The sequence below is a fragment of the Aythya fuligula genome, chromosome 4 (genome assembly GCF_009819795.1).
Source record: "Aythya fuligula isolate bAytFul2 chromosome 4, bAytFul2.pri, whole genome shotgun sequence".
Lineage (NCBI taxonomy): Eukaryota > Metazoa > Chordata > Aves > Anseriformes > Anatidae > Aythya > Aythya fuligula.
The window spans coordinates 60,655,087-60,668,785 of record NC_045562.1 but is presented as its reverse complement, the minus strand read 5'-3'; the positions used below and the strand labels follow the sequence as shown (position 1 = coordinate 60,668,785).

Sequence of the window (13,699 nt, the reverse complement as noted above, 5' to 3'; positions counted from 1 at the left end):
GCAGTAATGGAATAAATATAGAAGCCTTAAAGAGTCACAAATGCAAAACATGGTCTGAATACATTTCTGGATAAATATGTGACAGAAGAGAGTAACAGCATCATATTCCAGAAGACAAACAGACACAAAGTCATTGTCTACATTTAGATATGCATACTGGTTGGCCTTAGATTAGATGTTAAATCTCCTCTGCTATTTTTGATCATTTTTCCTTTGAAACATAAATAGTTGCAGGATACGAAGCAGATTACTCCTCCCCATAAGTGGTAACTAAAATAATTCTCTGAACCTTTTTTTAACTCTTCCAGAGATAGACACAAAAACTACAAGGAAAATGTTAATTTTGCCCATGGCTTTGGAATGATCTGTAATAAGTTTGGGCAACTCTTCAATTAATTAGGTCAGATATTAGCAATCATATTTTTATTTTGTTTAATCAGCAAAACAGAGATGAGCATTAGAACATCTGACCTTTGTGACTCAGACTTCTCCCTCAGTGATGAATTTATCTCGTAAATCAGCACTGCCTGTCTCATATTATGTTGTGTTCAGTCTGACAGTGGAAATTGGGTTCCTCTGAGGTCTGACTTCATCCTCACGCTTCCTCAAATTCCACTGACTGTTCAAACAAATTGGAGACCTTCTACATTAATGGTTATCACCAACATCTTAGGTGAGTTATCTAAAAGACTGGGAGACACTGAACTCCCTGCTCTGTCAATCATTCCTACACATCTGTTCAATAGTGGCTAGAACCACAATGAAGAATTCTGACTTGAAAATGAATGCCTTTAAATTTAATCTTCAAGCTTGACTGCTGAAACTGATTCCTCAGTATCTTAACCTTCTTAAAAGATTTAATTTTCAGAGAGTTGCTGCTCTGTACTTTCTGAAATTTAAGCCCCTCACACATGCCTTTCACTCCCTACTGAATATAGCTACTCTATTCCTATCCCACATGCCTCATTGAAGAGACTCGAGTTAAGTGAGATGAATCTGGGCAGTTTATGTGCATTCTGCAGGAAGGAAAAATACTGAAAAATGACTTCAGCACCTGTACCTTGTAGAGAGTACATGATGCTGACTAATGTAGTATAAACCTCTCGACAGTTGTGTTGATCAAAAGCTCATCAAAAACAATTCTAAAAATGATTGGTTAGACAACGCAGACAGAATTGCCTTCAAATGCAAAAAACATCACTCCTTGAGTAACTAGCTTAATACCAATGGCTATCAGCTCATTACAGTTCTACAAAGCTGTATCTGCATTGGGAGACATTGTACTGATGTTACAGCAACCAAATTATATGGCAGCTTGGTAAAAACACTATTACACAGTATATGCCACCAGAGCATTATGACTTTTTAGATTTCCGGGTATGACTTCAGTCCTTTGGAGGAAGCTAAAGAAACTTATTGTCTCTGAAGTGAAAGCACAGCTCCACATGAAATACCTTTGTTTTCAAAAGTTGTTTTCATGTCAGTATACCCACTTCATGTTGGCTTACAAACCAAAACAGATATTGGGCATGCAAATATTATGTGCACCTGCTTGGATGCAGGATTTTGGAAAAGCAAGCTTTTTGTAATTTCCTTTTGTTTTCCATCTATATTCTCTTTTTATTTTTTTTCCCAATCTTCCTTAGGTGTTTATGATTCCCCTCAAATTAGTATCATCTGTGATTTTTAGTATGTTGCTTATTTTTACTACCAGATCATTAATTCACATGTGAAATACAGTGAATATCTGTCAGAAACATTTTTTACCTAACTTTGACATCATTTAACAAAACTTAAATAACAAAAGCACCTCAATTTTACATTTTGTGTGCAACTATAAAGCAGAATAAGAAAATTAGTCAGCACAGTCAGCATGACATTTACATGAAATTTATTTCTATTTCTTTGTTCTCTATGTAGCGAATCAAATTCAGCTTCAGTGTATTTATCAGGTTAAGCTGTATTCCAATACTGTCACAGAATCATTATTTTTAAGTAAAGTAAAATAAGGTAAAAGGAATGCTTTCTGCTCACCTTTTGCAATCTCTTTCTTGGCAAACATAACTCATTAAGTCTTGAATACCCCCATAACTTTTTGGATTTAACGCCCTTGGATGAGTTCAATCACCCTTATGCAGCTGTTTCAGACAGTTTACATGCAAGAAACAGAAGATGTCTTCTTCCAAAAAAAAGCTATGTTTATATCTACACACTGTCTGTGTAGTGTAACTTGAGTGTAGTGTAAGCGATTTTTTAGTACAGAAGTAAAGTTCAGTAAAGTTCACAATTCTATGTTAACAGAAGGAACCAAAAGGCCTTATCTCCATGTATTTCACTGACAATGTAGTTATCTGTTTTTTGTTACAGATCTAAAGTGAGTGGTGATAGAATACATTTGCCAAATTAGCACTCAATATAGTGAAAATGTTCAATCAACTCTCAGATGTCTAAAGATCTTTAAGGGGTCTAAAATTGCGGATACATGTTTACTGCTTTTAATTTGCTGTTGTTGTTTTGCATTTTTATGATGCTTAACTGAAACTTTAGCCTTCCAAAAGAGCTTTAAGAATCTTGGTACAGATTATCATAATGCAACATTACCCACTCTTCAAATCAATGAAGTAAATCAAATTCATCAAGTTCTCACTTAATACCTCTTTTTTTTTTTTTTTTTTTTTTTTCCCAAAGTATTCCCTTACTTTAAATACAGCAGAATTTAATTCTACAAGCAGAATTCAAGAAGTGATGTGACAAATTGATTGAAAAAAATCCAGTGAGGGCTATTCAGTACGAAGATACTTCTGTGGTCTCTGGAAAACACAGGGAAATCACTGGAGGCAGGGAGAGTACCTTGCACAAGAGGCATGCCGTACTCCTCCCACTCTCTGGACACCATCAGAGATGAACTACTGCCACCGATGTGCCCCAGATTGTCCTCATGTAAGTCTTTGTCAGCACAGTGCTTTTTAAAAGATTTTTTTTCTTTCCGTTTTTCTCCCTCCACACAAAGCAGTATCATAAAAGACAGAATCAAGACCCAAAGGACAGACATTGCAATACTACAGTATTACTCACATACCCCAATTTCTACCTTAATACTTGACCAAAAATAGCCACTACTCACATTCACATTTCAAGAAGACATTCTTATTAAGCAAATACGCAAGAGCTAGCCTAAATATTAATGCTTATGCTAATTTTTATGTATACTTTGATCTTTAATTTTTAAGCATTAAAGTTCAAAGTGTCATATCTGTGTTGCAAACCATGACTTCCCTGAAGGACCAGGAAGCAGTGGTCATCACTGTGGCCTGTTGGCCTGTATGCCCTGGCTATGCAAGAGGGCAGGAGCTGCACTGTGTCCCAGTACATCCGGAAGATCAGCAGGTAAGAACTGCAAGGAGCACTTCAAGAGCACCTGCCTTATAGTTTTGAGGCGTTTCATTATTTTTATAAAATACTAAGCTATATCAGCATGTTAATAAGAACGATAATATTAAGCAAAAACATTTAAAAGTACCAGCCCTGTTATCAAATCTAAACAGCCCTGTTATCAAATTCTAGTAGTTCCCTCCTCCTGAAAAATGCCAGATATTCAACTATAACCTCATATTTACATTTAAAGGTAGCTCTCATATAAACCTCCAACTGTCAGTGAAGAGTCACAACCCAATACTGTAACTTCCAAAGACAATTACAATAGTAAACGGCTCTGCTAGTGATCAGTTTTAAGTTAATACTGTGTTTAAGTGCTTAAGGGCCACTTCATACAAAGTTCTGAATGACAACTCCATTAAAAAGGTGCAATATTACTTCAGATGAATTTTACTGAGTTCATGATCTTAAGAAAAAATGCCAAATTGAGAACGGACAGCTTGTAGTTCCCTTACAAAATAAAGGCAGTGCTTCCTCAGTAATAGGGTTATGTGATGTTCTGCTGCCCCTGAGCCCCTTGGAAGACAAGTGCACGTACAGTAAGTACAATGCCAAGTCTGAACCAGCACAACTGAACCTGACCTAATGTGTCCCACTGGGTGGCAAGATAAATTAACTCAGTCTTGGTACTGGAGTAATTCACACATCTCCTGATGGCTCTCGGTCTGCTACTACTAAAAGCACAGGTTAAGTGGTCTTCAGCAGCACACAGAGACAGCCTGGTGGTGCACACCTGGGAAAAACAAGCGAGCTGTTACAGTGAGAGCTAATGTGTTAAAGATCTGACTTCAGACTTGGGAGAAGAGGTAGTTCTACCTCAGTGTAACTGTTGTTTTAGTAAAACAAACACTTTTTTACCTAAGGCAACATGACTTCAGGGAAAACAAGAACACAATGCTTTATAGATAAAAATACTTCATATTCCACATGCAATGCTGAAGTGTTCCAAAGCCTAAATATACAACTTTAGAGTATTTAAGTGGGAAAGCTGAGTAGGCAATAACTTCTGACTTGGGTATAATCTTTTGCATTGTAAAATGCTGACTCCTCTATACTGTTTAAAGAAAATGTTAGAAGAAAGGTATAGTAATAAAGTCACTGAAAAGGGTACTTTTGGACATTATCCATGAAGAAAAGATTGAACATGATAAACTATAACCTTGCAAATTTCCTTTGTGCAATTAGTGGACCACTAGATATTTTATTACCCACTGCCTGTAATGTGTGTATTAACAAAATGCATTTTGTTTATAAATACATTATTTACATGGTGGCCTCAAGATAGTGATATATTTGATAAATTTGATATACACTTTCCATTATGAAATAGCTTTTAATTGTCAATTACTAAGGCTGTCAGATTTTCTGCAAACTTGACATAGTTGGTAACAAATTTGTTTGTTAAGAAGGTAATTCCAATACATAGATGCCATTCATATACCTTGAATTAATTTAAATTACATTTTCTAGCCATCTAAATAAGAAGATTCTGGTTACTTCCTAATAGAACTAGGGGCTTTAATACTGTTTCTGACTAGTTAACACAATTACATGACATTGCACGTGGACTTTATGATCTGGGAGTTCCCTTCCAGCTCTGTAAGGAAATGGTACTGCTGACAGGCTAAGAAATCTTAGTCTGCACTTTTTTGTCAGCTGACAGGCAACAATAATGCTACCTTTGAAATCCTGATAGAAAATTGTAGGTAAAAATAATTTAAACAAATGCATCATGAAATACATCATGGGGATATTGACAGCTGACTTTGCTAGTCTTTTTAGGACAAAATGTAAGCAGCTTTATAAAATGATTCTTTCTTTCTTACTTTGCCTACATGGAAACCAGTTTTTATACTCTTTGCCCAAAGGAAAAATATTGTAGCTCCAAAAGCGTGATCCTAGTTTTTATGCTGCTCCATTTTGCTTCATTTCTGTAGAATGCTGAATACCTTTCTAGAGAACTGACATCAAAAAGCCTCGAGCACACAGTAGAGCTCGTAGCATAACAACTAATTGCACATCAGCTGGGCACAGCAAGCACTGGTTACCGAGTACTGTTAATACATCATAGTAAATAGCGTCACTTAACTTAAACTTAGTTAAGAAAGGCAAGATATTTCAGCTAGGAACATGGGCAGATAAGAGGAATGCTCAGACAGTTACACCTGCTCAGCTGCTGGGTGCTTCCAGAGTAAACCATTGGACCTTGATCATATTTCCATCCTAAACCTATCAGCCACTTTTTATGGCAAATAAAATAGGAAAGGTTAAATGATCTGATATACAGCTATCCTGCAAAACTCTGAAGTGGTGTAAATAATCTACGTGCTCACGCACATACAGATGACTTGCTAATTCTTCCCAAAAATTTCCACCTCTAGAGTGAAACTAATAGAACTAAATAACAGAATCACAAAATGGTTTGGGGAGGGAACTTAAAGGTCACCTAGAACCCCCTTATCCTTCTCTGCAGGGCTGGAGAATATTCTAGTGTATCTCATACACTTTTGTGCAAAAGTCAGATATTCTTCCTTAAACAACTAATGAAAGTGGGTTTTGCTTATCTGACTCATTTCCCACTGAAGCTTATTAAATAATATTCATATTTTCTACTCTGCTGACTGAGCTGAAGGGCGATAAACCTTCTGGTGACTGGTGGTGTTAAGCAGCCAGAGTACGTAACATTTTCAGCTGTTCCACACAGAGCCATTAAGGAACATCTGCCTATGCTGCTTCTTGTACAAAAAGAGCATGCTTGCTCCCACTTGACGTTTCTTTCCCCTGCAGATGAAAAAAAAGGGTTTACTGTGTTTCACCAGCAATTAACTTTTCCCTGCATTGGTACTCTGTTCCTCCATTTAGACCCACAGGATTCAACATACGCAGAATTCTCACCAGACTGCTTGATTTTTTAAAAAATAAAAATCTATTTAACAGAAATACTACAACTTAAAATGTGTTCCTTACAACACAGCTCCCAGATTCCCAATAAAGAGTCACATGAACCCCTAGAGAAAATGAGTAACTATCTCTCCTCATTAAAAATATTCCTCCGTTGGTCTCCAAGAATTTGTCTCTAAGAAGGAAACAGAACTTTTTTGTGACTTAGAGAGCTCTCTGACAACCAGATAAGGTCACCATCCTAGTTATTCATACTAGGCTTGGTTCCAGAAGTGCAGTCTAGAACATGAGGTTTGCCTGAGCCCCACTGCAGAGGTTTGAAAAGAAGCCTGAATATCATGGATATCTGTACTGTCCCTAGTGCTTGCCAGCTCTGTCCAGGCTGCCTTTTCACTGAAAGCTGATCCACTCTCCTAAGCACTCTTCTTCAAAAGCTCACTTGCATTCCTCGTCCTATCTCAAGTGAAAAGAACTGTCCTGAGAACCTGTAAGCAGATGAAAATCCTGTAATAGCCAGTGGATATTAGAAACCCATAGCCTGAGGCAGCAGGGAGCCCAATGCTTCTTGTAAAATTCACCACATATTTTAAACTCCATGTTATTGCTAAACATATTGGAAATACAAGGAATTGGCATGCACAAAAGAGTATACCAAGGGTGCAGTGTTTGATGGAGACTACATCACTGGCACGAAGTTGTGCATTCTGCTACAATCATGAAAATGTACCAGCATAAGTCCCTATTAATTCAAATATTACAGAAAGTTATCCACCAAACAAGTGTGTCACCTGTGTATGTGAATGACAACTACGGATGGGCATTCCCATCTGGAAGCAGAACTTTTCTGTTTGAATTTTTTTACTTTTTAAATCTCATGAGTTATCTTCTGAAAACTCAAAGCCAAGTTCATTGGGAAATAGCTGCAAAGTAACCTGATTTTAATGTCAAAAGCCGGAAGACCCAGACATCTCTCATCCAAAGTCACTAATATTACCAGGTCTTGTACATTTTTTACTTGCATTAAAAACTTCAGGTTTTAATTTGTAATTTCTTTTTTAGAATATGTTTTTAAAACAAAACCTGGTGAGTCTCATATTCATTTAGTACCATGAGCTAATGCTTTAAAAGAATAAACTTAACTGCACAATGAACAATAAAATCCTGCCATGTTTCCATAAGTGTACTTCAAATGTGGGAAGCCAGATGTTTAATGGTAAACAAGAGTCTGTTGCTAATTCTGCTGTGAATTGTAAAAGCCACCTTACTTTTTTTGGAGGGAGAGTAGGAGGAGGGGGGAAAGTAAGAACCTGACTGAGCTTATAAATATGCCATACTGAATACATAGTTTTTCCACATTGTATTTCTCTTCATCTGCGAAATCCAAGTCACCCCTCAAGTCAGTTCTGCTTATAAAAGACTCCAATTCCATTACTTGGTGATTAAAATTATTTATTTTCACACTTTCAAACAGATTCATTTTCCTCACTTTCAGTTTAGTGGATAGCTATTCCAATACGGGAGTACTACCACTGAGTATTACCATCTGACTTCTGCACTTTTAATTTCAGACTTCCAAGCACTGAGACCCTTTTCAAGGACAGACGGGTGCTGGCAGGGCAGAATGGAGCAGGCGTGATGCAGGCTGCGTTGAACACCTTGAACATGCAACAGAACAAATGTGCTTGGTGAAATGTCAACAGTGGTAAGAGTCAGTCTTTGAAAAGGAGGGCCAGGCTTCTAAAAAACTCATAAATGGCCTCCATATGAGCTACAAAAAGCAGTGGTTTGCCACCTGAAGCAGATTTTCTGGAGGTTTGTATTTTTACCACTACAGCCAGAAAGGTGCAGAACAGAAAAAGCACTACATGACTGAAGGTGCGAAAATTTGCTGTATTCTACCTCTCAAAAAGCAGAAACTGCAGGACAGTAAAATGAGAGTTGCTTTCAAGACCTCTGTGTCCTGATTAACTATGGAGGTTCCCAATACCAACAAACATTGTACCATGTCATCGGCAGTTCATGCTGCTGATAGAAACCATCACCTCACCCAGCTTGGTTCTGCTACTGATGCCTCTGCATGCTGCTCCTTTGCCTTTGAGTAGGAGGCAGCCACCTCTGACTATATAACAGAAACAGAATGCAAAGCAGCCTCTGTATCACACACCTAATTTAAACATTTTGTATTAATTTCTCCTTCTGCCACAAGGCAGAGTGGATGAATACAATCAGAGAATGGTTTGGGCTGGAAGGACCTAAAGATCACCCAGTTCCAGCCCCCTGCCATGGGCAGAGACACCTCCACCAGACCAGGTTGCTCAATGTCCCATGCAGCCTGGCCTTGAGCACCTCCAGGGATGGGGCATCCACAGCTTCTCTGGACAACATATGCCAGTGCCTTGCAGCCCTCATAGGAACGAATTTCTTCAAAATATCTAAACTAAACCTACCCTCTTTTAGTGCACATTGCTGGCTCATGTCGAGCTTCTCATCAACCAATACCCTCAGGTCCTTCTCCTCGGAGCTGCTCTCAATCCATTCTCTGCCCTGCCTGTGTTTGTGCTTGGAATTGCCCTGGTGCAGGCATTTGGCCTTGTTGAACCTCGTGAGGTTTGCACAGGCCCACCTCTCCAACCTGCCCAGGTCCCTCTGGATGGCATCCCTTCCCTTTAGTGTGTCAACCACACCACACAGCTGGGTGTCATCAGCAAAATTGCTGAGGATGCACTCAGTCCCACTGTCCATGTGGAGATTATTCTTTCCCCATCAATTACATTCTGTCATTGCTGGGACAGAAAGTTGTCATTGTATAACAGATAGGAGTACATCATACTGTTAGAAAAAGGACAAGAGCACTATGAGCAAATTAAAACTAAGAATGAATTCATTATGGTTATCCCAACTGTAACAGAAAAGAACTGAGAGTGATTTGAAAGGGAGCTCTCAAAGCTCCTAGGCCAAAATGGATTATAACACATTTTTCATATACCCATTTTTCTGCTAATGCAATCTCAGATTTTACTTCATAGCTGTTTGCTGTTGGTATAGCAATAGTATACTCAGAGTATAGAAAAGAAAGTGTATGATTAAAATTCAAATCCTGCCCCAAGTTCTCTGTAATCATGGTGTTAAAGCAAAGAAAATTGGTTCTTGAAAAGCCACATTCTAAAACAGAATGATTTGCTTTTCAGAAATACTTTTCTGAGTTTCAAGTATAAAACAACTTTATTTCAGATGACTTAAAAGTATCCAGATGGGGACTTCTATTAAAAGTAGAAATTACCCCACCCACCTTTTAACAGTAGAAATTCATCAGGAACATATCATTTGATGAAAGCCTTCCTAAGATTTTCCAGAAACCTTTGTACTGAGGTAAAATTTTTGCCTTTCTGCTGCGAAAATAGCTCTCAAAGTTTTTCTCCCCCAACTCTAAGCCTATCTTTATAAAGTAATCTAATAGTTTTTTATATGGAATGAGGCATTCTTTCTCTCAAGAGCTGAGATTAGAGAGACTTTGAAAAGAATCATGATATATAAAAAGGAAGGCACAGAGATCTCTACAGAATATGAATTCAGCTTGTGGAGTTGAAAAGTTGAAGAAGGGTTTCTTTGCACAGATCCCATCAATATGCTCTAGGTCAGATGTTGAGAAATGGATTACTCAGAAAGAGGGACCTGGTAATTCCTCAGCTCTTCTAATCTGAAGTATAATCAGCTTCCAATTAGCACAAGAGACACAGTTATTACTTTTTTGTTGGAAAAGGGAATAGTTTTTTTTGTTTGTTTGTTTGTTTGTTTTTAAGTGGTACTTATGGTCAAATTTTACTTAATATCAATCTAAGATAGCAACTGAATACCAGAGACCAAGAAATTTAGGAAAATCATAATCTGATTTACAGACATCTTTCCATGCACATTTCACTCTGTTTGAGGAATTGGGAATGGTATTAATAAACAGAAAGTGCTTCTCTCTAAGAATAATAAAAAAATATATTGTAATGTACTTGGACAGTTAGCTTACAATTACAGCAGAATCAACACCTGCCTTAAAGAGTAATGTGTGTGTGCATCTGTGGGCTAAAAGTAAGGATCAAACTGTTTATGGTGCTCTTATAGAAACATACAACCAAAGCACTGGTAAGTAAGCATGGGCATAGGTACAGTAGAGTAAGTATATACAGTTAGTACATGTGTATGCTTAGGTAGCTCTTGTCTATGTATAATTCTTGATATAAATTATCATCTATAGTCATCATTAGATGAGAACAATGGCATTTGTTCTATCAAGCCATCCTAACTCAAACATTTTAATGATTTCCTCTTGTTTGACCTGCATTTATAGTCACTGTTTTTGCATTGCAAAAATGCAGTAAAGATACAGAACATGTAAAAGCGAGGTTAATAAACCAAGGTAATAAATAGCTTTTTCTCACTAACAAAGGTGAAACATAAAAACAGCTTAAAAGGTAACTGTCACCTGCTACAGATTTTCTTTTTTTTTTTTTTTTTTTTTTAAGAAAAAAATATTCAAACATTTTTTAGTGTAGCTTGGTAGTGACTGAAAGTTTTAGTACCATATATTATGTCATCTAGTTCTGTCTTCTCCAACTCTTGTCTTTTACTAAGGTCATTTAATGAGTTTCCGTTTATGCACATCAGTTACAATTAAGCACGAGACAAGAAGTAATACTCTTTAGCACCACAGTTTGGCTGCAGCTTTGCAACAAAATCACATGAGGATCTATAAAATACAGGTGAAATGACGTTTTGGTAATTCCAGGAAAAAGCCCCTAAGGTCAATTCATCTGAGCAGACTGCAGACATGAAGACAAACCCTATGTCTTTGCATAGCCTGAACTCTTCTCCCTGTTGCTCCGCCCTAATAAGAGCTGTTGAGTGTGAAACCCAGGTCGCCAGCCACATAGACAACCCGCTAAAGCTGTTCTGTAGCACCTGCAGGGAACTGTTGGAAGCAAAGTTTGTGCACAGGATGCTCTCAGGAAGCACCTTACAGGAGAGCGGCGCTTTCCTTGCCCTCCTCCCAGGCAGGGGCCACGGGCAGAGGCAGCTCCGAGCCTGGGCTGGGGCAGCCTCACCTCGCTGGGAAGGCTGCCAGGGGCAGACCTACCTTGGTGAGCTGGGCAATCTTCTTGCACATTTTCATGTGAATTTCCTTATTGCAGCCTTCCGCCGAGCTGCTGCGAAGGGCTTTAGATCCATTGCAAGTCCCGGGCTGATGAAGCTTGTTTATGCCGGAGGCCATTAGGCTGGAAATATTTTAATCAAGTCCGTTTGTGTATGCTCTGGGCAGCGTGAGCCTGTCCTCGCTGCTCGCCTCCCCACACTCAAACCCCTGCAGCACTGGAGGAACTTCAGCCCCAAACAGGGCAAGCTGCAGCAGCTGCTTCTCTCCCTTCTGTGCAGATGTCCCAGTCCTTCAGCAAAACACCCAGGCGAGGAGGCAGAGAACAGCATGTGCAAGCCTTCCTGATCGTGGCGTGTTATTTATTTTTTTTCCTCCCCTTCTTTTCAAATGGTTGAGCTTCCGCCAGGAGAAGATGCCAGCGGCTGGATGCTACAAATTCCCCACAGGATACGCTGAGCCAGCGGCACAGACGTTGCTGGGGATCTAATAAGAGAGATTGTCTGCAGATTAAATCATGTTGCCTTCCTGGACTGCTGAAGGATCGCAGGGGTCGTCAGAGGAGGATTATAGCTCCTTTCACAAGCTCTGCTATTTTGGCAGTGCTCTCAAAGTCCAGATGGACCAATAAAGTGATGAAGGAAAGCTAGTTCAATTTTTGCTGCTCTGCTGAAAGCAGAACGAAGCAGTTCTGCCACCTCAAACACAGCTGAGCCCCGGAAAGGTGTCCCGGAGCCGCTCAGCCTGCTTTATCCAGAGACTGGCCAGTTCCCCTCAGATGCACTAAACACATTGGAAAGAAGCCTGAAGAAAATGGACAATATTGCTGGGCTCTTTTTCTTCATCTGCAGCTACTTATTCTCTTCAAAAAGACCACACTTCAAAATGTAAAAATAAATAGGTTAGAGCACAGCAAAAGCAGGAAAAAGGCATAAAAAAGGCAAGCTATTAAAATGCGACTTTTTTTTTTAAATGGTTCAGTAAAGTGTTGTGAAAGAAGGAAACGCTTACTGGACATGTTTAAACAAGCCCAGGAGACAGGAGGAGGAGGAGGAGAAAGCAAAGTAGGGGGAAAACAGAGGTGGAGAAGAAAAAGGAGAATGAACAGGTAGGAGAAGCTGAGAGCTGCTCAACACCCTGCGATGTGTCACCACAGCCAGTGCAAGGGACCCCAGAGAGTAAGCCCCATCTCTGCCCAGATAGGTACAGAGGGGACAGAGCTGCTTCTTCCCCCTGTCCCACGCAGGTACTGCGGCTTCCCCGGCCCCCTCTCACCTCCTGGCAGCACCTCCTGTCCTTCTCCAGCTAGAAGCTTCCACTTTGCTTGCCGTGGCTTTGAAAAAGAGCTTCTTGTGCTCAGAGTTGGGAAGGAGAATTATCCAGTGTCAGCTAAGGGCAGAGCAAAAGGAATCTGCAGAAAAAGGGAAATCCTCGATGAGGACAAAAAGGGATAAGGTCCTGTTAAGAATAAGCAGTTCAAGAGGAAACAGATTGGGCAGAAGAAGAATGCCTCCAGGCAGCAGGGGGGAGAGGGAGGAGTGAGAAGATGTAAGAAGAGAAGATCTTGGGACAGAGAAACCAAACCCTTTAACTGCTGGGAGAAAAAGAGGGACTCTAAAGCTTTGGAGGCAGATCTTCACTCCAGGAGTGAGAGTGAAGACTGACTGAGAAACTTGCAGAAAGAAAACACCAGGAAGGAAAATGAAGATGGTCACAACTGATGCTAGATACTAAGCAGGGAAGAGAATTTAGCCCAGAAAAAAACATTACTAAGAAAAGATAAGAAACAATCTTTGCACAAAGTAATACCTAAATGTGGTATCTTCATTAATTGGCATTAGTGTCTGAGATGCTGCTGCCTGGGACTGGAACTTTTTCTGTGACTATGGCATAAGGACACTCCATTGTCAGTTGCCTGGTATCTAATAAAGATGTGCACACACAAAAGTTCAACTCTGCCAATGTATGGTTTTATTATCGTCTCTACATGGTCACTGACTTGAGGAAAAAGAAGGCAGGAACTTAATTATATACATAATTTTGATAAAATTGGCAAGCTTATTAGGACAATCAAGAGAACACAAAGGGCTAGCACTGTTTCCTAGCTACCTTGTTTCCTCAGAAAAAGAACAAAATTGAATGAAAATAGAACGCTATTAAGATAAATGCAAAGGGTTTTAAAAATACCTGCAATAAGTTACCTGTATTACAACTCTAATACAG

At 39.3% G+C, this 13,699-nt stretch overlaps 1 protein-coding gene across 1 annotated transcript in view; it reads right to left on the bottom strand.

Moving 5' to 3' along the window:
* FAM184B (family with sequence similarity 184 member B) overlaps positions 1 to 11,605 on the bottom strand; it is a 38,449-nt gene extending 26,844 nt beyond the window's left edge. Inside the window, exon 1 of the mRNA XM_032186926.1 lies at positions 11,462 to 11,605. Within this exon, the coding sequence (XP_032042817.1) occupies positions 11,462 to 11,596 (135 nt within the window). The 5' untranslated portion in view covers positions 11,597 to 11,605. The remainder of the gene's footprint in view (positions 1 to 11,461) is intronic.
* Between the last annotated feature and the right edge of the window lie 2,094 nt (positions 11,606 to 13,699).